We start from the raw sequence: 24,914 nt of genomic DNA on the forward strand, positions 1-24,914 counted from the left end.
CTCACAACACATATGCCATTGAATGCTCATATAAGGTTCTTTATTATAGCCACAATTTGTTTTAGCAAAGCTCAGATTTGTTTACCTGTTTATGTACCCTAAACTTACACTGATTTACGCTATCATTCAGTTTTTGAGTATCATACTAATATGCCTACAGATACGCTAGTACCATGAATACTTGGGTATATGTGATTTACAAAAAAGCATAAAGCAAATTAACACAATACATTTTGAACACTTACTGTGTTATGAGCTCAAGCAAAATGACAAAATGTTTTTCAAACTTCCAGCACAGAAGTCACAAATTAAGCAAATTAAGTCACTGGGTGCCAGACGATCACACTTCGGGGTAGACAGCATAGCTGGCAATGTGACAGAGATTCCTCTTGTTTCTGGCCATTCGAATATAGCCTCCATCACCCCATGCAGTCCCCCAGCTGGAAGCAGAAAACTCAGTTAGAATGTTTGTCATTATAAATAGCCAGTGGTGAAGTACTCAACCCCAAGACTCGATTATTTGACTCCTGGTCAAATATTACTCCACTACAAGTGAAAGTTGCTCAGTAAAATGTTTACTAGAGTTAAAGTACTGGAGAACTTGCTCTTAAAAATACTTAGCCTAAGTATTCAAAATTACAAATAAAAAAGAACATTTTATTTTTAATATCAATGCAATGATATAATGTTTTCCAGAACTTATATATAAAAAGGATATATAAACAAAAGTGAAAATAGCAGCGTTGTGAGCTTGTAGAGCGGCTATTTTAACTATATTTGAAATAGGGCTGAAGTTAATTTATAACGTACCTTTTCCCTTCCTAAAAATGTAGTGGAGTCAAAAGTACAATATCTGTCTTTGAAATGTAGTGGCTTGAAAGTCGTATCCACAAATACAAATAGGCTACTCAAGTAAAGTATAGATGTAACTTTGTTACTGTCCTGTCCACCACTGTAAATAGCCTACCTGATTAGATTGACATTGAAAACATGCTGTGTGTGTTCACATTTAGCTTCTCTCCACTGACTGACAATAAGGCTTATTTAAAATTTTCACTGGTTCTTTTCAGGGCACATCGACAGACCTGAGCAGGAACCTATTGTCTATTCAAAAGTCTAAACAGAATAGTAGATATAGCTTTAACTGTATAGGCTTTGGAATGCTGGAATCACTCTTTATCAGAATAGGGCAAAAGGGAAGTTTGATCATGTTTTGCCATTAAGATGATTTATTTACCTGTTTTTCACAAGCCAGTAGTCTTGTCCGTTGGCTGTACCATAGCCCACCACTAGCACAGCATGATTTATCTTCGGGCTGCTGCAGCGTACATTATACACACCTGAGAGATCAATATGGTTCAAAATGAACTTTGATGGTTAACACAGGTAGCATATTAGGAAAAACAAGACGAAAACACACTAACCAAAATCTTAGTCCTTGTCTAAAACAATGCAAAAATGTATTCAAAAAGTCTCTACAAGACTAGTCCCTTTTCCTTCAAGCTCTTGTGGTATGATGTGTAACATTACAGAAAAGGGAAGTAAGTGACAGGCAGTTATTAGGTTGCATTATGAATGCATTTGCACCAAACAACTGATGTCGTGGCAGGGGCTCAGGGCGAGGTAAAGCAATCGCTGGAGAATCAGAAGGTTCCAATCCCTGGCACCCCCTGGGTTACTGACAAAGTGTTCTTGAGCAAGACACTAAAACCCTAACTGCTCCCAATGACCATTGGTGACTTGCATGGTTTCATCTGCCATCGATGTGTGAATGTGTGTGTGTGTGTGTGTGTGTGTGTGTGTGTGTGTGTGTGTGTGTGTGTGTGTGTGTGTGTGTGTGTGTGTGTGTGTGTGTGTGTGTGTGTGTGTGTGTGTGTGTGTGTGTGTGTGTGTGTGTGTGTGTGTGTGTGTGTGTGCGCGCACGCAAGCGTGCGTGTGTGTGTGTGTGTATGGAAATGTGAATGCACAAATGACCAGATAAGAGCACATACAGTAGCTACATTCCCATTTGCTGAGTGCTCATTGGGTAGCCATAACTTGTGTACTACAATCATGTTAGATGTCTCAAACTTACCTCGTTTGTAGTGGTGAAAAGTTGAACCTTTGGCAACAATGCTCACAGCTATTGGCCCCACTCTTGCAACAGCTTTCTTCAAAGCGTATTCACTGCCCTTGCGAATGGACATGTATCCCTTGCAGTATCCAGCCTTTCCAGAGTTACGATAGTGACATCTCCCAGCCTTAAGCAAATGAGATTAATTACACTCACATTCTCCTACATTGTAATTATCAAAAGTGTGAAATACACATACAATACATTACTGATATGTAATGTAATGTATCGTATGTCTTGATGAATTGGGTACAAAGGACCATAATGGAAACAAGCCCCCTGGGGGTTTTGTGTTATCCTTTTAGCATAACCTTTGTAACTGTACTGCCGTACTGTTTCCCAAACTTGCTAATAAAGTATTCAATCAATCAATCAATTATGTTAAGCTCAGCAAAATGGTTTGTTTACAATAGAAAATGAGATAACCTTGGCTTTATAGGGGTAAGATTCCTCTGAGTCGATGCCTCCGTTGAGTTTGACGTAGTCGAAGGCTTTTTTGTACGATCCAGGTTCGCAGCCGTGGTTCTCGGTGCTGCAGTCCATCAGGTTTTGGGGACTTAGGGGGGTGAGTCTACCAGATACTCTCTTCATTTGTCCCTCGAGGGCCCCCACAGCGGCAAATGCCCAACATGATTTACATCCATTTCCCTTTGTGTTTGAGTACACAAAAGACGAGAGAGCAGAGAGCATGGGGAAAAATCAAACGGCAAAGAAAAACACGTCAAGGAGAGGCAAAAATGTAGGTGTCCACATATACAGTACACTACAGATAGCATAGACAAGGTACAGTATCTACAATATATTAGACATAAGATATTGAGGTGGTGATACTTCAGTGGGTCCACATTAGCAGCAGGTATGTAGGCTACATGAGATTAGACATTAAGCAAAAGAGTATCAACGCATTGTCAGGTTCACATAGGATGGTAGTCCACATAGGACAATAGGCATGCTGAATATGCTATGCAGCACGCACACACACACGCACACACACAAATCTATTTGTATATCCTACGCCAAACTCATGACGTATGTTAAAATGTTGGAATATCTTTTGAAATATTTCAACAACACAAATCTTGTTTGGGGTTCTCTGGCACAAAACATTTTCTGATGGGGGTCCACTGTCAGATACATATTAAGTAACGTAAGTTCCTCAATGACACACATGTACCTACATACATACAGTACCATCCTCTACCAGATGGTGGCACTAAGCAGCGGTTAATAAACTGATCAATGTATTGATTATAAAAAAATATTGATTATTTAATACATTAATCATATCAATAATCAATCCTTATTTTGGGCTTGTCATTATAGGCAAACATTTTAAATAAATAAATTTATTTTCTTTTTTGTGAAACTGAAAATAGCCGATCTACAAGTTCACAACTCGTTGCGATTCGCGTAAATGGTTAATAGATTTGTTGATATATATATATATTTTTTTAAACCTGCTTCTAATATAAATATATAAATAAATAAATAATCAATAGCTGCAGCCCTATTGAGGACTGTAGGGGCAGAGGGAGACTTGATCCTCTCTCTGAATATTCTGTTGAATAATAAATGGTTTGTCTGTCAGTTGGATTGAAAAGGCCCTGTCCGTGTGTCTCTGTCCCTCCCTACCTCAATGTCTTAGTCTTGTTCTCTCACTCTGTCTCAAACCCGTCTTTCTCTCTGGGGGGGGGGGGGGGGGGGGCTCTCTCCCTCTCCGTCTGTCTTTTCTCTGTCCCTCTCTTCCTGTCTCTGTCTGCCCCCTCTCTTTCTGTCTTTCTCTCTGTCTGTCTCTCGCTCACACTCTTCTTTCTTTATGTTTCTCTCTTTCATTCTTCTCCCTCTTCCTCACTTGCTGATTCTCTTCTCTTCTCCCTCCTTTCATTTCTGTTTCGGTTTTGAGAAAGATACATTTCAGAACACTCATGGCAAATTCCACTAGGTACCCTTTAGAGCAGTGTTTCTCAACCAATTTCCTGTGACCACAAATTAGATCGCAGTGGATCTTGAAAGGGTCATAGATAAAGTAAGTGAGTGGAGTCATGTTATTCAATAGGTTTGGTCCTGACTTCATGGGAAATGCAGAATTTTGGGCCAGGTGCAAATACAGTAGAGAATCACTGAGTGTAGTCACTTATACACTGCAAAATGTACATTGAGTCAAATTTACTGTCAGGATATTACAGTGTAGGACTGTAGGTCAATAGCTTATATCCCCATATCTCACAACATACCTGATCTCGGACTGGAGTGACCCATGCCTTCCTTCCTCCAGTCCACTGTCCGAGGTAATGGCCTCGGTGAGCCACTGTCTTCTTGCTCGAAGGTCACGTTTTTGAAATCATCAAGGTCCTCCATCTTTGCACCATTCAGTTTCGTGTTGATCTCCTCTGTTGTCTTGATAGACAAAAAGGTAATATAATCATATTATATTATATTATATTATATTATATTATATTATATTATATTATATTATATTATATTATATTATATTATATTATATTATATTATGTTATGTGTAATTTCTCCGCTGTAGACCTGATAATCCCTGTATTGACCCAATTAGTTATTTGCTCTTCTTTCTAAACTCTGGCAAGTGTATTTTGTGCTTAAAGGTAGTTTAAGTGATATTTTTTGGTTAAAACAAAAAGTGTTTTGTTAAAAAGTTAAAGCTCTATACTCCAAGAGTTTTTGTTCAGTAACAGGGGTCTCCCCATCTCTCCAGCTTTTTAGTAAACAGAAAATACATTTCAGGTGAATACATATTCATGAAATACGGGCATGAGAGCATGAATGTGTCCTTGCTGTTGTGAGTGAGGACAGACGTACCATGTCAGCCAGGTGGTTGAGTCCCATGGTGAAGGTGTGCAGTCCTGCTGAGGCCTCCAGGTTGTGTTTCTCTATCAGCTTTAAGTTCTTCTCCCAAACCATTCTCCTATAGGCCATCTCATCCTGAAACATGCACACTGACTGATTAGTGTGTGTGTGTGTGTGTGTGTGTGTGTGTGTGTGTGTGTGTGTGTGTGTGTGTGTGTGTGTGTGTGTGTGTGTGTGTGTGTGTGTGTGTGTGTGGGTGTGTGTGTGTGTGTGTGTGTGTGTGTGTGCGTGCGTGCCGCCAATTTTAATTATCAATCTTGGGGAGGAGGTGAAATAGAAGTAAAACGTTTTTGAATTATGACTGGGGCCGTCACCCGTCAGAGATGATATATAGGTTTTATTTTACATAGATTTAATTTGTTTTCATTCACGGTGCCCAGGTTCCAACTGTGTGAGTGTGAATGCTAGACAAAATTAGTGAATGTAGAGTATTTGTATCTTACCTGATCCTGGTAAATCTTCTCAAACTGGGTTTTCCACCCTTCCCATTGTTCATTCAAGTCAGAGAACAACTATTTTTTAGCAACACTAAACAATAAAAGCCTGGAGATCGAGGCTAGAGAACAACTGACCGAGAACAGGAACGGTCAAAAGCAGCACAGCAACCAGGATACGCATGCTGAAACAATACAAATGACACTGGTGGTCACAATAATGATTGAATATGATCCTGCTTTTGCTCTGGCAATTTAGAGAAATCCATCACAAACTGAAAGATTCAGATGAACTACAAAGATTATCCAAATCTTTGTAGTTACCAAAAGGATACCAATAAAAAACAACAACACTGTCCATGCCTCTTGAATGAATCATCCATGACATGGGGATCCTTTCATTATCTTAATTTCTCTTTTGACTGGAAAATAGGTGTTTTTGTAGCACTGGCACCCTAATATGATCTGCAACCGTTTTTGTAAACAATACTCTCAATATCAACAATTCCAACATGGGTATTTGAAGTTTTGCTTTTTATTTTATTTGTCTTTTTTTCTAAAATAGTAGCAGTCTCTATATTAAAAGCTAATTAATTTGGTAGCAAATGAACCCTTATATCTACAATCTCTACCCTCCTTACAGTATATCTACATTTAGATTAAAGATTAGATGTTTCAGGGATTATCTCCGAACTGTAGGCAAAACAAAGCAAGGAGGGAAAAAAACAGAAGAAAAAAACAGGAATATACAAAAAAAAAACAGAATCAGATGTAACCCAGCCAGCTATATAGGTCATTCCTGCTGAGCCTACATATTCTGATAACAGAGGAGTTTGAATACCGTATTATTTCTTATTATTGTAGCTGTTGAACATTAATGGTATCACACAATAATCTAATTTACATACTTGAAATTGGGTAACCTATGGGTCATACCATAGGTTCCTGTTAAGTAACAGTATATTGTGCTCCCTCCTTAAAAAGATGAAGTTCAGCTTCTGTTTTACAGTATCTCATGTCTCACTAAATCGTTTCTATATGCTCTTACTCTCATCTATACTGTACAGTATGTGACTAAACTTTGACTTGGACTGGAACTTCCCTCCCAGAGTACAACAGCATTATTCATGCCTCCCCATTAAATATAATAATGCAAATGAGAGAAATTAGTCTAAACATACCTTGTTGTCATCAAGTGAGTTGACTCCCTTGTCCTGGAGATAAGAGTTCAAAGCTCACTTATAACACACTTCACTGTAAAATACTGAGTGTTAATTTAACAGTTTCAGTGTGAAAATTGACCAATATTCTTACACCCTCAGAGTTAAATGAAGACTCAAAATTTGTGTGTGTAGAAAAAATGTTCACACTTACAAGGGGCAGTAATGTTTCCTAATACAAAGTGCTTTCTTTGCGTTTCTCTGCCCATCTGTGAATTCACTTGGTCATGTGAATCTAATTTAAAACATTTTGTGCACAGTAATCAAATGTCATTATTCTCCGGTCTGTCCAGACCGGAGAATAATAATAAAGTGATAAGCAATTTTTTAACACAAGCTGATGAATGGGCTATGTGGAGCAGGACTGGAATTTCATAATTTTAGGAGTAGGGCCACTTGGCCTTTGGTGTTGTCAATTATTTGAGGGCACAAATGGCCAATGCCAGGGTAGCAAAGCCATAACATAAAATAATATGAAACAAATAATTTTAAGTCCACATAAGTTAAGATATTAAGACCTTTATTGGTCCCCCGAGGGCAGGTGTGGATTATCGCATGGGCCTACCGGGCCCATGCCCTGGGGCACAAGAGCTCAGGGGGCCAGTAAGCAAGACACTTTGAAATTGTCAGTTATTAACTTTGCATTTCTTGTCATTCATGTCAATAACAGAGCCTACTGAAAACTGAACCAATAGCCTAAGATATTCACTTTGTAGATGTTACAAGAAAGAAACCATCATGATATCTTTTAAGTGCACGTTTATCCCACCAGTTATCTATAGGACGATAAAAAAACAACTGAATAAACAGCATTGGAAACTCTAAAATCCCATTCAGACCTGTTGGAACTCATAAGTCTTTATACGTTGCTATAGCAACATTATTTATTTTATTTTTTAAATAACTGTTAGGCCTAGAGGCAGAAAAAGACACTCCAACTTGGCCACCTGATTGCTTCTAATTGTTTGACTTTACCTTAATTGTGTCTCTTAACATCCCTACATTTTGAATTGATTTATTCTGAGGCAAAACATGTACTGTAGACTATTCCATATAGTGTGACCTGTCATGCATGTCTGAATTTGGCTTTTTTTGGTTCCCACTCTGAGAGCCCAAATTGAAAATGACCTATCCACCTATTAAAAAATGCATGGTTTGAAATCTTTATCTTTGGCTACAAACTAAATATATCTATACAAGCAAAGTCTTGTCCAGTCCTGTTTTCTTCACCTACAGTAACAACATCTTCTGACCAGAAGTTTTTGCAAAGTCACTTCACTTCTGTTGCAGCTAATGTTTGCTTCATGTTCCACACTGAAAGGACATAGGGATTTATTAGTATCATTGTGAATGACCTACCAAGTAGAGAGAGTTCAGCCACTGCTCACATATTAAACATCATTACTTTATTGAAACTTTTATATTTATTATTCAAAAGCGATTAAATTAGCCACACATTCCATGACTCTGTGTAATCTACAAAGAAATACATTATTTAATAAAAAACTAAAACAAACTTTGAAACAATACCTTGGTCATTTTTTATATTCAAAGTACTGCAAAGTAGCGCAACAAAAGTGCTAAATAGCCTATACTACAGGATGTTATGTTAACGCCCTTGGTCTTCACGGTTCTGAAGGGCTGATTAGTTAACGTGTTAACCTAAAATGCAACGTGTTATTGGCACTTAGTTACAGGAACTTTTGTCAAGCAAGTTAACACCCACAAAGTATAACACTGTGACAGCTATTTTTCAGTCCTGTGAGAAGGGCTGGGTGCAGCAGCGTGAGTGCGGGATGCTACATGTGTGCACTTGTTCTGGAAGACTGGGTAGTGCTGCTCACACACCTGCCGAGGGCTCTCCATCATGGCTAGTGTCCCAAAGAACTTCACCAAACCTGGAAGAAATGCCCACAACATAATAGTGTGAATAAACCTAGAATGATACAAGAGCCATTCCCACCGGGCACGAAGATAACCATAACTACAGTATATCGTTCACCATTATATTTTGTTAATAGTCAGTGTGAACTCTGCCATCCACTTGACTTAGAAGTTAGAACAATTTAAAACTATACTTTTATAGTTATAGTTATAGTGCTCAGTGTGAATTGCCCTTTGACATACCCATTTGCATTCAAATACATACATGCTACATTTAAGATTTTCTCAACCACTGGACATCATTCACACCGATGTAATAGTGTTCAGTCAAGGGCTGCCTGCAACTAACTTTTGTTTTAGTTTTTACTTAAGTTAAATGTTCTCAAATAGACACTTTATTCAAACATAAGTTTGTCAAATTGATTAGAAAATGATGCAATTTTTGACAAAATATGTTTTCAAAACATTGGTAATCAGTGGTCTAGGACTCTCCAAAATCAGGCCAAAACATCTGACATTGGTCGGGCTCTAATATGGAGGCGTGTGCGTGTGTGTCGTTGGTGGTGGTGGGGTTCATAAATGCTTCAGGGCAGTTACTGTACTTAGTATATCTGTACTGGACTATATAGCTGTTGTCATCTTTTAATGTTAACCACATTGTATCAAATTATTTCATTCTGTGTCTTACCAGGAAGGTAGAAAGAGGAGAATGAGTCTGTGTCGGCTCCTCTGATCAGGTTAGAGATCTTGTCCATGGCACCCTGCTGGGCGAGGTACTGTTGTCCATGTTGACTGTGGGCTAAGGTGGTCACCATCTCAATAGCTGTGGCCCTGAACGGAGAACAATGATCTATTATACATTAATGAAGTTGTATACCACGCAGGTTCAGGAGTGGAGACCACCCTCTGCTTATCATGGCCCCTCCCCGTTCTCAATCGCTTCCCGCCTTCACACATTAGCCACTCCCCATTCACAAACACCCGTAACCACTACACCTGCCTCCACTCACCACAGCCAATCCTTGTTGCAATCACCACAGTGTAAATACACCTGCGATCTCTCAACCAACTTGTTCGTTCTGCTTCACGACAGACCAAACATGGGTTGTGAGTACTGCGCTTGTAGATCATCTATTTCTGCTATTCATTGCTTTCAAGTTCGTCGTCCTCCTCCACCCAACTTCCTTCTTCCTCCTCGATTCTCGCTCTTCTTCCTTCTGTCTCTACTTCTCTAGGAATCCAGGGGGGCAGTGGCCCCCCTGGATTCCTAGAGATACTGTATGTCTCAGCAGGATCTAGAAAAACGTGCCCATGCATTAATCTTCAGTAGACTTGACTACTGTAACAGTGTCTTTGCAGGTCTCCCAAAAAAATCAATCAGACGACTGCAGTTGATTCAGAACACTGCTGCTAGAGTCCTTACTAATACCAAGAAAGTGGAGCATATCACTCCAGTTCTTAATACTTACAATGACTCCCTGTGTGTCAAAGAAAGAATTTCAAAATACTATTGTTGGTCTATAAAGCTTTGATTGGTTTAGGGCCAAATTACATTTATGATCTTGTGTGATATCATGAACCATCCAGACCTCTCAGGTCATCTGGGAAAGGTCTGCTTTCTGTCACTAAAACCAAAAATAAATGTGGCGAAGCAGCATTTAGTTTTTATGCACCACATATCTGGGAAAAAAACCCCAGAAAATTGCAGCTCTGCTGCAACTCTTATTTATTTTAAAACACAATTAAAGACCTTTCTGTTTGCCACTGCCTTTGATTGAGTTACTTGTTTTTTTCTTTTTCTTTCTCTTCTGCTCTGTTATTTTTTACTCCTTTGATGCATCCTAATGTCATTTTATCATTGTTTTATTTTTTTCGTTTGCTTGATGTTCTGTAAAGCACATTGAATTGCCTTGTCGTTGAAATGTAATATACAAATAAAATGGCCTTGCCTTGCCATGCGTGTGCTTGTGTGTGTTGAGTGTATGTCTGATGTCTGTACAGAGAATGTTCCATTGAATAATGACATTGAATTCCATTATGAAGTCACAGATGCATTGGAACAGGATCAGTGCATTCCAGAATTCTATGAAATGTGAATTTGATAGACACCTTAGTGAATGAATTGAAACTGCCCTTACTCAGGGGTGTACAGTAGTGGTGTCTGGAGAAGTGGGTATACAAACACATTTCAAGGTGGTCCATGCCATTAACGTAAAGAAACAGTGCATGTACTCTGAATGCTGTCACAAATGATCATACACCTGGCCAACTTAAAGTGATGTTTTACTCAAAAATTATTAGTTTCTATAACTAGTTTCATATAGGCCTATACTAGTATTTATAATATACAGTATTTGCAAGGTCACTTTTCAATCACATTTTCAATATTCAATAGTCCATACCCACATTTCCACCCACCGCCCGTCCGGGCAACGGGAATGTGACCGTGACTACAGATCTCATAGCGAGAATGCTAATAGTAATAAACAGCGCAAATTTGGGAAACATGACAAATTTACATCCTTACTCCCTGCATATGCCAGTGGTCAACACCCATGTGCAAGTTCAGTTCGATTTGTCAACCCACTGAGGAGAAAAATGGATGAGGACTAATGGACAGACTGTTTTGCTCATTTTATAGTAGGCCTATAAGATAACAGTAATATGGGGAGAAACTAAAAATAAGTTGAGGGCATAACATTTTTGGATTTTGAATAAAATATAAACAAAACAGTTGGTATTACTTCATGACTGGGAAAAGGTCAGTAAGAAAGTACAGTAGTTGACGTGTGATGATGATATACTTTATTAATTCCCAAAAGGGAAACAAAAGCAGAAACTCAATAAGAGACATAACAATAACAAACAACACAGTAGGGTGGCTGTCCTGTGTTTTAAAGTGTATCATCATCATTATCATACTCATACTGTTTCAAATTAGTGCAAGTGTGCTAAATATGTTAACACCCTTGCTCTTCACTGTTCTGTAGGGCTTGTTGGTTAGCACATTAATTCACCTCTAATGCAACATATGGGATGGAAACAGGAAGCAAACACCACAGTGTTATAGGTTGTGGGTCAAAGGATTGACTTTTGTCAAGCAAGGTAACACCCACAAACCTATAACACTTCTCGCCCTTCCCATTTTTATGCGAGAGCTTCTGGGGATTAATAACACTGTGACAGCTATTTTCTAGTGGAGCAAACAAGACAAGATGAGTGAGAGGAGTGTGTGTGTGTGTGTGTGTGTGTGTGTGTGTGTGTGTGTGTGTGTGTGTGTGTGTGTGTGTGTGTGTGTGTGTGTGTGTGTGTGTGTGTGTGTGTGTGTGTGTGTGTGTGTGTGTGTGTGTGTGTGTGTGTGTGTGTGTGTGTGTCTGAGGAGCTAGAAAGATAGTGGTTGTTTTCTTGACTTCCAGTACTTGGGAGACGAGAAGAGTCATAGCAGAACATGTGGCAGGATTTGATAGTGCAGCAATTCCGGAAAATCCAGAATCCACAGCAAATATTCAAAATATCCAAATGTATATACTAATAATTAAAACGAATTGCTACACAGGCTAGAAGTGAGTACATGCAAAGCCTGCTGACAAAGAAGTGGGTATATGACACAACATATACCACTACACCACTGATTATACTCTTAAATAGCTGTACTTGGTGTCATCATTGCAGCAGTCAGTCAGTCAGCATCATCTTAAAGAAAATCATACCTAACTTTTTGTGTCCATCTTCTTGCCATGACTGAAATTTGGGAGTCTCTGTTTGACACTTCATCTAAAATCAACTCTTTTCCCATTGTTGGTCCTAGCTGAGTCTTTGCCCAAAACTAATCTCTTTTACATTTTGTGTCTTTTCTGACTCTACAGGCAAGACGTTTAATTGTTATGCACTGGAAGAGTCCTAATGTATGTCCCCACCCATTCTCACTGGGTTAGAGATAGACACTACTGTCTGCTGCTGAAGAAAATTAAGCATTCTCTACAAGGCTACCCACCGAAGTTGAATAACACCTGGAAACCGTTTCCCTCATGTAATGTCGTGTGTTTTATGTTGAAATGTATGACCTTTACAATGTACAAATGTATAGATTTCATACATTATGTTTACATTATAAAGGCATTTGGCATATGTAGGGCAGTTGTTTTTTTTTCGGACAGGACATTCCCCTTTCAAAAGCTACTAATGATTTCATCACCCACAAATATCCATCGGTTATGAGAGTCTAATTGATGTAACATGAAGGACTAACAAGAGCAACATTGACATGGAAGATTAATTTATTCCAAGATTCAGTATTTGAAAAAAGAAGAAAACAAAACAAGTGCATTTTCAAAGTCCATAAAACTGGAGGTAACTTCTTGGCAAGGAGACAGTCTGTACATTGTTGTTATCAGCACAGTGGATTGTAAGTAATGGACCAGGAGAAACTAAATTATGCACTGCAAAACGATTAAAACAGTCTCCCTTGGATCACACATTTTGTTTACATTCTATGTCTAGTAAAATGACCAATACAAAAAAAAATTTAAGATGTTCAGAGTTTGGAAAGAGATAAGGGCACACTTCACCACAATGTGTGAGAATCTTCTTACCCATTTTGCAGTGTATAACAGCGTGTGAATGAAAAGAATAAAACATGTAAATGTGTTTTCCGTGTGTGCTGATGTTATGGATCATATCCACTGGATTATCAAACAGAGGGTGGAACCGGGATTCTGTTACTGCCAAATGATCCTGTCTGCTGCTCTGCAACAAAGCAGTTGCCTCTTCAATGCAATACATTTATAAAGATTATTGAATGAACATTTTATCAACCTGCTGTAGGTAAAAGCACTGAAAAGCACATAACGGGACATCAATTCATGGGAAAATGTTTAAATGTGTCTCTACAGTGTGCAGTGGAAAAGTTATTTCAACTTGCTCTAGAGACACAGTACACTTTTTTCACATGCTGTTTAACTCCAACGGTTCCCAAACCTTTCAGGCCGTGACCCCCCAAAATAATCCCATTTGAACTGGAGACCCCCCAAAATAATCCTATTTGAACTGGGGACCCCCCACCCTGACAAGCACTTGGAATTGTAAGAGTTGAGGCATTACATTTAGTTTGACTCGGTTCCACAGATAAATATTGGGAAAATAGCTGAACTACAAGCTCACAATGCTTCGCAACACGAGGCGTTCTGAGCTTGTAGATCGGCTATTTTCACAATTTATGCCTCTGTCTTAGGTTATATTTGACAATTTGGCCAATGTGTGACCTTTTTTTATAGTATAGTTTGTTGGTTACTTTTGGTGTAGTAATGGTCTTGTTATTAGTTTATTCAATTTATTTAGGTATTAAAAACGTCTTAAGTCCTTAAATTGTCACTTTAGAAATGTGCAGATACCCTGTATCCACTTATACTGTTGGTTTGTTTAATGTTGATTGAGAAAACAATGTTGCACATTATGCTAATCATCTGGGGACCCCCCAAAATCATTTGAGGACCCCCGGTTTGGGAACCAGTTTTACTCCACACGTTGAGTAAATAGATTCTTCTGACATCTAACCCGCTGACAGGTTCTGTTCTATGCTTCTAGAGCAGTAGATCTCAAAGTGGGATCCACAGACCTTGAGCCCAACTCGACGCTTACAGAGTTTTTATACTTTGGCTATTTTTTCAAAATCTTGATTTTTTTTGCAATTCTTTGAATATGTATATATTTTTAAGCAAACTCAAATCTTTGCTTCTGGGGGTCCCTGGAACAACATATTTTGAGATGGGGGTCGGCAGCCAAATTCATATGATTTTGGGGGTCCTTGACATGAAAATGTTTGAGAACCACTGATATAACATACGTTTTTTTAGGAAACTGTTAGGATTTAGAAGGCATATGTAGAATCGGCTTCAGGAATATGCAGTTTTGGTCCTGGTTTGTTTGTATAACCACCGTATAAAATTATTGGCTTATTGAAGATAAGATAACATAATACATGCTGTATTATGGTTATTACATTTGAATTATTCTGCCATTATCTGCAATCCACTGACAAATTAATAAATGGGTAAATGAAGTGTGACTTTTCTGATTTACATACTGTAGTGTATATTACCATTAAGTGAATATTTCACTATTTACTGTACATTTGTACTGTTTTGCTGAGATTGACAATATTCATCACTCCATCACACCTCTGTAAACAACTGCTCTCTTACAACACCATTTAACACAATATGAAACAAAGTGCCTCTCAATCATGCACCTGCATCTTCTGTTTTATTCAAATAAACAAACAAACAAAACAAAAAAAAACTAAACTGTGATGCTTTTTTCAAACATCAAAACAGGCATAACCTGTTAACATTGTGTCCTTTCTTTTCTTTTATGAATAGTGTGGAATTCGTCCGAATATTTGAACATGGCACCATACATTTAGCCACATAAGCTATTATATTCCAAATTTGTTTGCTATTTGCGAAAATAATTAGCTATTTCTGAATTGCCAAAATATTAAATAAAGCTGAAGTGTTGTTGACCCCCCCTGACTGACCTAACGTGCTAACAGTGAATCAGTCTGCTCCATCTGTGGCGACTGTAGCCACTGCCAGCACATAGTAGGGTCCTTCTCGGATGTAGGCCTTCAGACGCAGGTAATACTGGCTGCCCAACACCTCTCTCGCTCTCGCTGAGCTCACCAGCGCCCCCACCAGTTCAAACTTGGCATCCTTTGCCTCCTTCGTCTTTCCTGCCGAGCGGTCCACGATGAACTCCATGAAACCCGGGGTGGCGATCATCAGTCGCTGGCCCCAAGGCTGAGGAGCAATCGCCTGTAGCGCCATCAGGCCACGCACACACACACACACACACACATTCAAAGAGGATTATGGTTGATGGAGATTATGGATGAATTACTCATTTTGGTGTAATAAAAGGACAACAAAAAAATCGAATCCAGTGGTGGAAAAAAAACTCACATTTCTTACTTAAGTAAAAGTATCAATACTGCAATGTAGAAATACTCTGTTAGAAGTAAAAGTCCGGAATTAAAAATTGACTTGAGTAAAAGTACAAAAGCATTGGTATCAAAATGTACTTAAAGTACCAAAAGTAGAAAGTATCCATTATGCAGAATGTCCCGTTTCACAAGTCTTCAAAATAGCAGATCTACAAGCCCACAATGCGTCGCAATGCGACGCATTGTGGGCTTGTAGATCGGCTATTTTCAAATGGCTGAAATGTATTTAGTGGTTAATGTATGTTTTGTAATGATAATCAAAATCTGCAAAGTAACTAGTAAAGTTTTCAAATACCGGTAATTGTAGTGGAGTAAAAGTACAATATTTGCCTCTGAGATGAAGTGGAGTAGAAGTAAAAGTACAGAAAATTGGAAATACTCCAGTAAAGTAAAAATACCTAAAAACTGTACTTAAGTACATGTACAACTGTCTATAATGACATGCTCAAAATAGGGATAGATTATTCATCAATTATCAATCGTTTTTCTTATAATCAATGAAATAGATGAGTTGTTGTACCCCAGCATGTGGGCGGTGGGTACTCACAGCGAATATGTTCAGTGCTGCACAGTGGAGCTCAGGGAAGGGCTGTGTGCTGATGTTACGGATCATCTCCATGGGATGATCAGACAGCAGGCGGAACCAGGACTCTGTTAGAGCCAGAAGGTCCTCTGTCTGCTGCTCTGCCTGCAATAGAACAGACCGGTTACCAGTGTTATGAGCCTACAAGCGTCACATCGAGCATGTGGATCAGCTAGTTTCACAATTTTTGGAAATCAAGATCTTGCTGCCTTAAAACAAATCACACGGAAATGGTTGGATGTAAAGCCACCATCTATTAATAATTGGAAAATATTTATTTATTTCCCCCTTTTTTTGTATTATTAACTTAAAAAAATCTATAAAAATGATGAATTAAACAAGTGAAGAAAACTTGTAAGATATTATGGATGAAATGGATCACATGTATTGTACAAACCTGCAATTAAGTATATATATTTAAAAAAAGATCTTGTGACTAAATAATAACTAGATCCAGCAACACAGGTTATTCCCCCCCCCCCCCATTTCTTTTTCTTGAAAAGTAACAGTTTGGGATAAACAAGGTTTCAGATCGACAGCGATGATATAATAGATTAGTACTACATATACTTGTCAACCTAGGTACTGAAAAGCATGCGCGCACACGCACACGCGCACACACACACACACACACACACACACACACACACACACACACACACACACACACACACACACACACACACACACACACACACACACACACACACACACACACACACACACCTGTAGACTGAGCAGTTGAGAGATGGATTCCAAGCAGCGAACTCTCATCTCTGTGGCTCCAGTCGAGGCCAGTTGACTCATTCTGAACAACACTGCCTTGAACTTCTCTCCTGAGGAAAGAATCATAGTCATGAGACTGAATTACTTCAAAACGGTCATGTCTTTCTTATGCTTCCAACTACAATGTCAAGAGAGTAGGGGAGTGACATGCAGCAATGCCCGTCAGTCCAGCCGAGGCGTCACAGTCAGGCATTAGAGCCTACAGTAGGGTTTAACACCGGGAATCCCGGGATGCAGGAATCCCGGGAATCCCGAGGTTATTTACCGTCCCGGGAACTGACTTCGGTTCCCGGGATCCCGTTTTTTTTTTTTCTTGTTAGAAATGAATACTAATTAGTAGAAAGGCCTATCTACAGCGCGGAGGAATTACTATTATAATTAGCCAAGTTACTTGCCGCGTTGCCGACCAGGGCAGGGTCCCATCGTCCCGTTGTGAGAACCAATATGGGACGCACTGAATGTAACAGTAATGAACAAAATATAACACAAGTGGCCGTGATGCCCCCCTGCCTGCCCTGCGCACGCTGATTTCACCGTTTCCTCTGCTGTCAAACAGTAGACACCAGTTGACTAGTTGAGATTCAACATCAAGTGAAACGCTGCATAAACAGTGGGTAGGTTTGATTTCGAGCCTATATTCCAGCTTAAAATGCGCGCAAGCCAAGCAATGCTTTTGATAGAGAGAGAGGAGAGACTGGAGAGAGAGAGAGAGAGCAAGAGAGAGCGCGTGCGAGAGAGAAAGAGAGAGAGAGAGAGAGAGAGAGAGAGAGAGAGAGAGAGAGAGAAAGAATTAGACCGATGTGGTCCGATTTTTTTATCATCATTAATGTAGCCTACCCTACCCTACCTACACTTGCATTTTAGAACGTTCAAACTACCATTTTACTAGAACTACCCAGTAGAACAAGTGAACTGCACAACAGCTGTCTGTCTCATTGATTGTCAGTGGCAGCACATGCATGTGCACATCAAAATCACACTACAAAACCCGACATTTGATCAACAACAAAATATAGATTAATACATTTGACAACATAAAGCCACCAACATCCCAAAATGGAGTCTTAATATCCAGCAAGTAGCCTAATATAAATTAATAACTGCAAACAAATTACAAGTTTAGGCTATCAAATCCTACAAAAGTAGAGATAAGCTGTGACCTCACCGGCGCTCTGATGGACAATAAATAAATAATCCTTTTGCAAATTCTCTTGTCAATAATGATACAAATGGAACGTTTATTTCAGCAGCTAGAGTTTGACATTGTTTACTTTGAGTGTGTGTTGGGTGCACAGCGCAGCTCCTCGTTTAAGTTAATTGTCTTCACCCTCTGCTGCGCAACATGGGCAGATCTCCGCCAGGGCACTATATTATATTTATATATTATATTTATATGATTAAAAAAATCAACTTAAGTCATTATTAGTGCAAGTTCATAGGTGGACACAATAGGGACATTTGGGCACCTCAATATAAAATTGGCTATTTAAGTATCTACATATAAATGCATTTTAGTGGGTACTTTATTTTACCCTTTAACGGGAATTCCCGGGAAGCCCGGGAAAAGGTCTGAAAATTCCCGGGAATTAAAATTAGCTATTTCCCGGAAAATGTTAAACCCTAGCCTACAGTATATAGCCCGACACTAAGCCTGAATTTTCTTCAATATCAGTCATGAAAAACTGGAACCTTTTTGGTTTTTATACAAGCATGAAATGTTTTATGTGATAATAGATTATTGCACATGCACATGGTGAAAAGATACATCCTTCAGCCCTAAATTGTGACCGTCATAAGACAGAGACGCCCAAACAAACCTGTTTTGTGCAGGACTTGCTTGCCCTCCACGTTGGATCCAAGTAGACCCAGAGTGTCCAGAGCCACGCCGGTCATCGTAGGGTCTGGATCCAGAGCCATCTCAAACACCTTGTTCTGGAAGGCTGGGTAGTGCTCACACACTTGCTGAGGGCTCTCCATTATGGCCAGTGTCCCAAAGAACTTCACCAAACCTGGAAGAGACGCCCACAACATAGTAGTCTGAATAAACATATTATACAACCAACACTTAAAGGGATAGTTCACCCCCAAAATGGCTTTTTTTCCTATCGATTAGTTACATTAGTCACCCCATGGAGACATGAATTCATGGATATGTTTTTTTTCGCATTCCTAAGCCAATCATTCGATGAACGGCAGCGGTTCCGACCAGAACCGCTGCCTACCGGTCCGCTGGACATCAAATTATTGGTTTAGGAATGCGACAAAAAAAAAAAGAAAAGTATTCTTGGGTGAACAATCCCTTTAACATACCCATTTACATTCAAATATATGTATGCTACATTTACGATTTTCTCAATCACTGGACATCATTCACACCGATGTAATGTTCAGTGAAGGGCTGCAACTAACTTTTGTTTTAACTTATAAGTTAAATGTTCTCAAATAGACACTTTACTCAAACATTTGGTTTGTCAAATTGATTCGAAAATGTTGCACTTTATGACAAAATATGTTTCAAAACATCGGTAATCAGTGGTCTAGGACTCTCCAAAATCCGGACTGGCATCGGACCAAAACATCTGACATTGGTCGGGCTCTAATATGGAGGCGTGTGTGGCGTTGGTGGTGGTGGGGTTCATAAATGCTTCAGGGCAGTTACTGTACTTAGTATAGCTGTACTGGACTGTATACTGTAGCTGTTGTCATCTTTTAACGTTAACCACATCGTATCAACTTATTTCATTCTGTGTCTTACCAGGAAGGTAGAAAGAGGAGAATGAGTCTGTGTCGGCTCCTCTGATCAGGTTAGAGATCTTGTCCATGGCACCCTGCTGGGTGAGGTACTGTCGTCCATGTTTACTGTGGGCTAAAGCGGTCACCATCTCAATAGCTGTGGCCCTGAACGGAGCAAAAATATCTATTTTGCATTACAGTATATTAACAACGGGTGGTGGGGATGTCCTATCAATATTTGTGTGTGTGTCTGTGTGTGTGTGTGTGTGTGTGTGTGTGTGTGTGTGTGTGTGTGTGTGTGTGTGTGTGTGTGTGTGTGTGTGTGTGTGTGTGTGTGTGTGTGTGTGTGTGTGTGTGTGTGTGTGTGTGTTACCTAATCAGTACATCCTTTCCTGTCAATTCTTCCAGCAACTGAGAGATGATGTTGCTATTAGCACAATAGCCAAGAGAGATGGCTGACACTGAAGATATGTCTACTACCAGCTGCAAACACAAAGAACAATGAATCAGTCTTTAGGGTCTAATGTTACCAACTGTGTCAAGTCTATACACAGTACAATGCTCTGTTAATTTAAGGGTGTGTTACATAATTTTTGTTGAATAAGTATGTGTTGAATCACTCTATATTTCCGATAGTAAACATTGCTAGAGAGTGTTTGTTCAGTAACAGGGGCCTGTCCAGCTCTTAAAATACAATTACAGGTCAGGACACCAATGAAATCCAGGAGAAATAACTAATACAGAATATATGATAAACAAGTGAATTTGGAAGTGATGAAACAAACAGGAAAAAGAAAAAGCAGACGAAATTGGAAATGGTACACTACTGTATAAACCTGAAGCTGATGATAAATCATCTTTGTTGGGTTCCTTCTCCTGATTGGATAAAATTGGTATCCTGCATTACGGTTTGTTTTTTTGGACATTTTTCATATCCTGAGTAACACAGGCATAATTCAATATTTTCCTAAAGACATTGAATGTCCAATAACTTGTGTCTTAAACCGGGGAAACACCTGCGTCATTGTAGATTTTTGCGTTGGCTATTAAAGAAATAGCAGATATACAAGCGCACAGCGAGTCACTTCATGCCGCGATGTGAGCTTGTACATCTGCTATTGTTTTTATATTTTTGAATCTTGAAAGTATGAGAACTACTGATTTAGAAGGCATTAGTAGAATCGGCCTCAGGTCTTAATGTCTTGATATCATTTCAGAAGGAAATAAATACTTTTGTGTTACTCTAAATGGCAACGATGTCTAATAAAACGGTATAATGCACCTCATATACTCTATATCTGAGTATGTCTCCTGCAGCCATCACGTGTTTGATCTCATTGAGCAGGTCGCTCCGGAACAAAGCATCTAATCCAGCCTTGGAATGACTCAGTTTGGACAGAGAGCTGATTGCCTAGAGAACATACACACACACACACACACACACACACACACACACACACACACACACACACACACACACACACACACACACACACACACACACACACACACACACACACACACACACACACACACACACACACACACACACACACACACACACACACACACACACACTTTAATCTTTTTCATAAATGAATGCCCTATTTTATACTTCATCACATGGCAGTGTCGTGTCAAAGTACTGTAGCAAAAAATCAAGTAAGAGCTTGTGACTAAATAATAACTACATTGGATCCATTGGAACACCGGTTTTTCTTTTCCATTTTCTGAAAAGTAATGGTTTTGGACATTTCTACCCGGCAATGCCGATATACTGTACGTATATAGTGCAGCAGAAATATAGACAGTATTATTTGTTCTCTTTCGTTCAATGTCTCACATATTACAGTATGCTATGATTGTCACCTGTTTTGCAACAGATATCTCTTCACTCTTAATGCAGTGGATGACTTCACGCACAACGTCATGATTCTTCAGGATTTCAGTAACCGCCTCTGGATGCTCCATCATTCTGCTTATCTGAAATAACAACACCAAAACAACAACAACGAAATATTTGATAATGATACATTTTCTCAACATTGATTATTTAGTGTGAAGTCTAATTTATACATAACCCATTAAAACCGGGACAGCATCTGCGTCATTTTAGATATTAGCTATATATAGTTAGCTAAATAGTTTTTCAGAAAACTCTTAGGATTTAGAACAGTGTTTTAGAACAGTGGTTTAAAAAAAATAGCAGATATACAAGTTCGCAGCACGGCACGACATCTGCCATTTGTGAACATTTTAGAAAAAATCTTCTCTTCTGGCGGTCCCTGGCACAAAACGTTTTCAGATGGGGGGTCCGCAGCAAAACCCATATCATTTTGGGGGTCCTTGGCACGGAAAAGTTTGAGAGCTACCGATTTAGACGGCCTAAGGTCTTAATGGGTTATACTTAATCATAGGACAGTGCCATTCATTACATATTACATTCAGTGTACGTGTATTGAGACGTACAGTACCTGTGTCAAAGCCAGTATCTTGACCATTTTCTCCGGGTGGACCAGCCCGGCCAGCAGCTCAGACTGCAGGTTCTGGGCCAGGTGCAGTGGACCCAGCGCCAGCAGAATGCGATTGAGGATGTCCACACACAGCTCAATCTGTTCTCTGTGGAACCAACAGTGGTGGGGAAAAGTACTCGCGTGTTTTACCGAAGTAACAGTATCAATACTGCAATGTAGAAAAGCACAAAAGTACTGGCATAGAAATATAAGTACTCATTATGCAGAATGTCGCATTTTAAGTTATCATACGTCTAAAATGTATTTAAAAATATTTTGAAAATAGCAGATCTACAAGCTCATAACACGTGGTGAGCTGTGAAGTTTAAATAGGGCTGAAGTGGTTAAAAAGTAAAAAAGTAGTAAAAAGTAAAAAGTACAATATTTGCCAATAAGATGTAGTGGAGTAGAAGTAAAAGTACCACAAAATTACAGTACTTGAGTAAATGTATGTAATTACTTTACACCACTGGGAACCAACTCATCATATCAACTTTCACCTACCAGTTATTTGTGTGTCATATACACTACACAGACTGTGTGCTCTTTAAAGGAAGTTTATGTGTTTAGTATTGCTGTGAATCTCGTGGAAAAGTAGAGATATTTTACTGAATACACTTTTTCTGACACAACTTTCAAATTGATATGAAACATGACAAAAGCTGACTCCAATATCGCAGCACATGGAGCGCTACAAATCAGAATGCCTCCACAAAAATGTGTATAGTGTAATGTTATTACATGACTGTTAAAGGTGCAGGGATTTTCTTTTGTTAAAATAGGTGTTAAATAGCTCTATATTCTTACAGTAATCATTGCTCTGAGTGTTTGTTCAGTAACAGGGATGGGCTCTCCCCATCTCTTTAGTATTAACACTGCAGAAAATACATTTTCAGGTCGGGATACCAAATTCATCCAATCAGGAGAAAGAACTCATACAGGATACAGGGATGAACAAGTGAAATTGGAAGTGATGACACAAAGAATTAATGAACAGGCAAAATGGAACTAAAGCTGAAAAATGGGTTCTCTCTCCTGATTGGCTGCAATTGGCAACACACCTGAAAGGTAATATTGTGTTATTATTAAAGAGCTGGAGAGACTGTTACTGAACACTCTATAGCAATGATTACTATCAGAATATAGAGCTTTAACTTTTTAACAAAAAACGTTCTGTTTTAACCAAAATGTACCTTTAAGGAATACAGGCAATGCATACAATATGAATAGCAGCCATTCTAAGGCTAACTTTGAGGTGCTTGAAGGTGCTGCTTGCAACATCTATGCAATGAATAAATAAATAGGCGAGTACAAATTAGACACGTTAGAATGCCACGGAGATTACTCCCTCCATGAAATTGCAATACATGCAATGTATGTAATGTATGTAGTACCAGCCATTCTAGGGCTACTGCTACTATCACTGATGCTAACACATGCTAACATCAGTGGGTCAAAAACTGTACCTTTCATTGGTGTACAGAAGGGAGAAGACGGCGTCGAGCCGCTGTCCACTGACCACGTCCCTCAGGGCGCTGACAGGGATGGATTGGAGCGCTGTCTTCAGATTCTGCAGCTCTTCGATGGGATCTTCAATGCTGGAGATCTCCTCCAACAAGCTCTCTATGGAGGCCGCCATGTTGACTCGGTGTGGCGGCCGGTTGTTGTCATGTGTTAGTTAGTGAGCTGCTTGGTTTTCCTACAGTGTGCATCCGTGATGTTGTATTACCGCCATCTACTGGACTTAATTCGAAACTGAACATGGTGGAAGTCTTTTTACTATTGTATTTCTTTTTCTGTTATTTTTATTTTTTTGTATGGTGTATTTATTGTGACACTTGGGTCTGAAATAAAGATAGCCGATATACAAGCGTTGTGAGCTTGTAGATCGGCTATTTTCGGCAAAGAGGTTTGGTGTAGAGGGGAAAAAAGCAGACTAAGGGTCAATGATATGTGTCGGTACAATGAGCTTTTAAAAGGTCACAATGTGAACATTATTTGGGGATTTACTTCCTTGCACAGGACATTTGAAGCAGATACAAGACAGACTTCCCTTCTGTACGCTTCGGCCGCTAAGTTCCTCAATGTAAAAGTGCACGACAGTAGGCACTTAAACCCGATACTTAGTTGACCAGATACCCAAGGGCTCTATGCTAGGTCTAGGTTTTTGCTCTTCACAAAATAATTTAGCAGAAAATAGTCAATCTACAAAATTTAATTAAATTATTCTTAACCCCAAAATAGGGAGGCTAGGGTTCAAGTGTTTAGCTCAGATGCACATTTGTCATTTTATCAGCCTGATGAAGCAGGATAAAAAAGTGTTGCATTTATTGCATTATTACTATATTTTGGAGTGCTGTTATGTATTTTTAGACCAATCCAACCCTTTTAATAAGGCTTAAAACTTGCCTCCATTGTACAATATAAAATGTTTCCCACACATCAGAAGGAAAGTGATTAAATCTTAATCACTATCTTGGAAAATAATGATTTTATTGTTTGATCTGTGCAGACAGCTGAAATGAATGGAGGTATAATTAATATAATATAATATACTATTTAGTATGTTACTAAGTCAACCCCCTGTGCTCTGTTGTAGGAGGCCGCACTTTGCCCTTGGCGCAAAGAGGAAGAAGTGTTACACCATCCCAGGAAGAACAAGCACAAGAAGGTCACTATAAGCTAAAAGCTGAACCATAACTTAGACTAAAGATACCATGGATAGGACAGTGCTGTCACAACCACAAGTTGTGTGTAGCCTGTATTTTGAA

General features: G+C 39.1%; 2 protein-coding genes across 2 annotated transcripts; both read right to left on the bottom strand.

Annotated features, from left to right (window-relative positions):
• LOC308078811 (cathepsin K-like) lies at positions 1–9,485 on the bottom strand (the record flags this gene model as incomplete). Its single annotated transcript, XM_080420160.1, has 13 exons — positions 1–440; positions 1,238–1,340; positions 2,075–2,240; positions 2,522–2,761; positions 3,918–4,000; positions 4,348–4,510; positions 4,943–5,065; positions 5,434–5,493; positions 5,549–5,609; positions 6,606–6,638; positions 8,458–8,542; positions 9,217–9,359; positions 9,406–9,485. 13 exons carry the CDS (start codon positions 9,483–9,485, stop codon positions 341–343), a joined length of 1,440 nt encoding a protein of 479 aa, XP_080276286.1. The 3' UTR covers positions 1–340.
• Positions 9,486–12,787: 3,302 nt separating this feature from the next.
• Positions 12,788–23,792, bottom strand: psmd5 (proteasome 26S subunit, non-ATPase 5). The gene is made up of 10 exons (XM_080419473.1): positions 23,610–23,792; positions 22,105–22,249; positions 21,500–21,613; positions 20,913–21,041; positions 20,004–20,113; positions 19,653–19,795; positions 18,715–18,906; positions 16,838–16,947; positions 16,076–16,216; positions 12,788–15,340 (listed from the first exon to the last, which is right to left on the bottom strand). Exons 1-10 carry the CDS (start codon positions 23,780–23,782, stop codon positions 15,083–15,085), a joined length of 1,515 nt encoding a protein of 504 aa, XP_080275599.1. The 5' UTR covers positions 23,783–23,792; the 3' UTR covers positions 12,788–15,082.
• Between the last annotated feature and the right edge of the window lie 1,122 nt (positions 23,793–24,914).

Source organism: Gymnoscopelus braueri (assembly GCF_963280865.1).
Source record: "Gymnoscopelus braueri genome assembly, chromosome: 22".
Lineage (NCBI taxonomy): Eukaryota > Metazoa > Chordata > Actinopteri > Myctophiformes > Myctophidae > Gymnoscopelus > Gymnoscopelus braueri.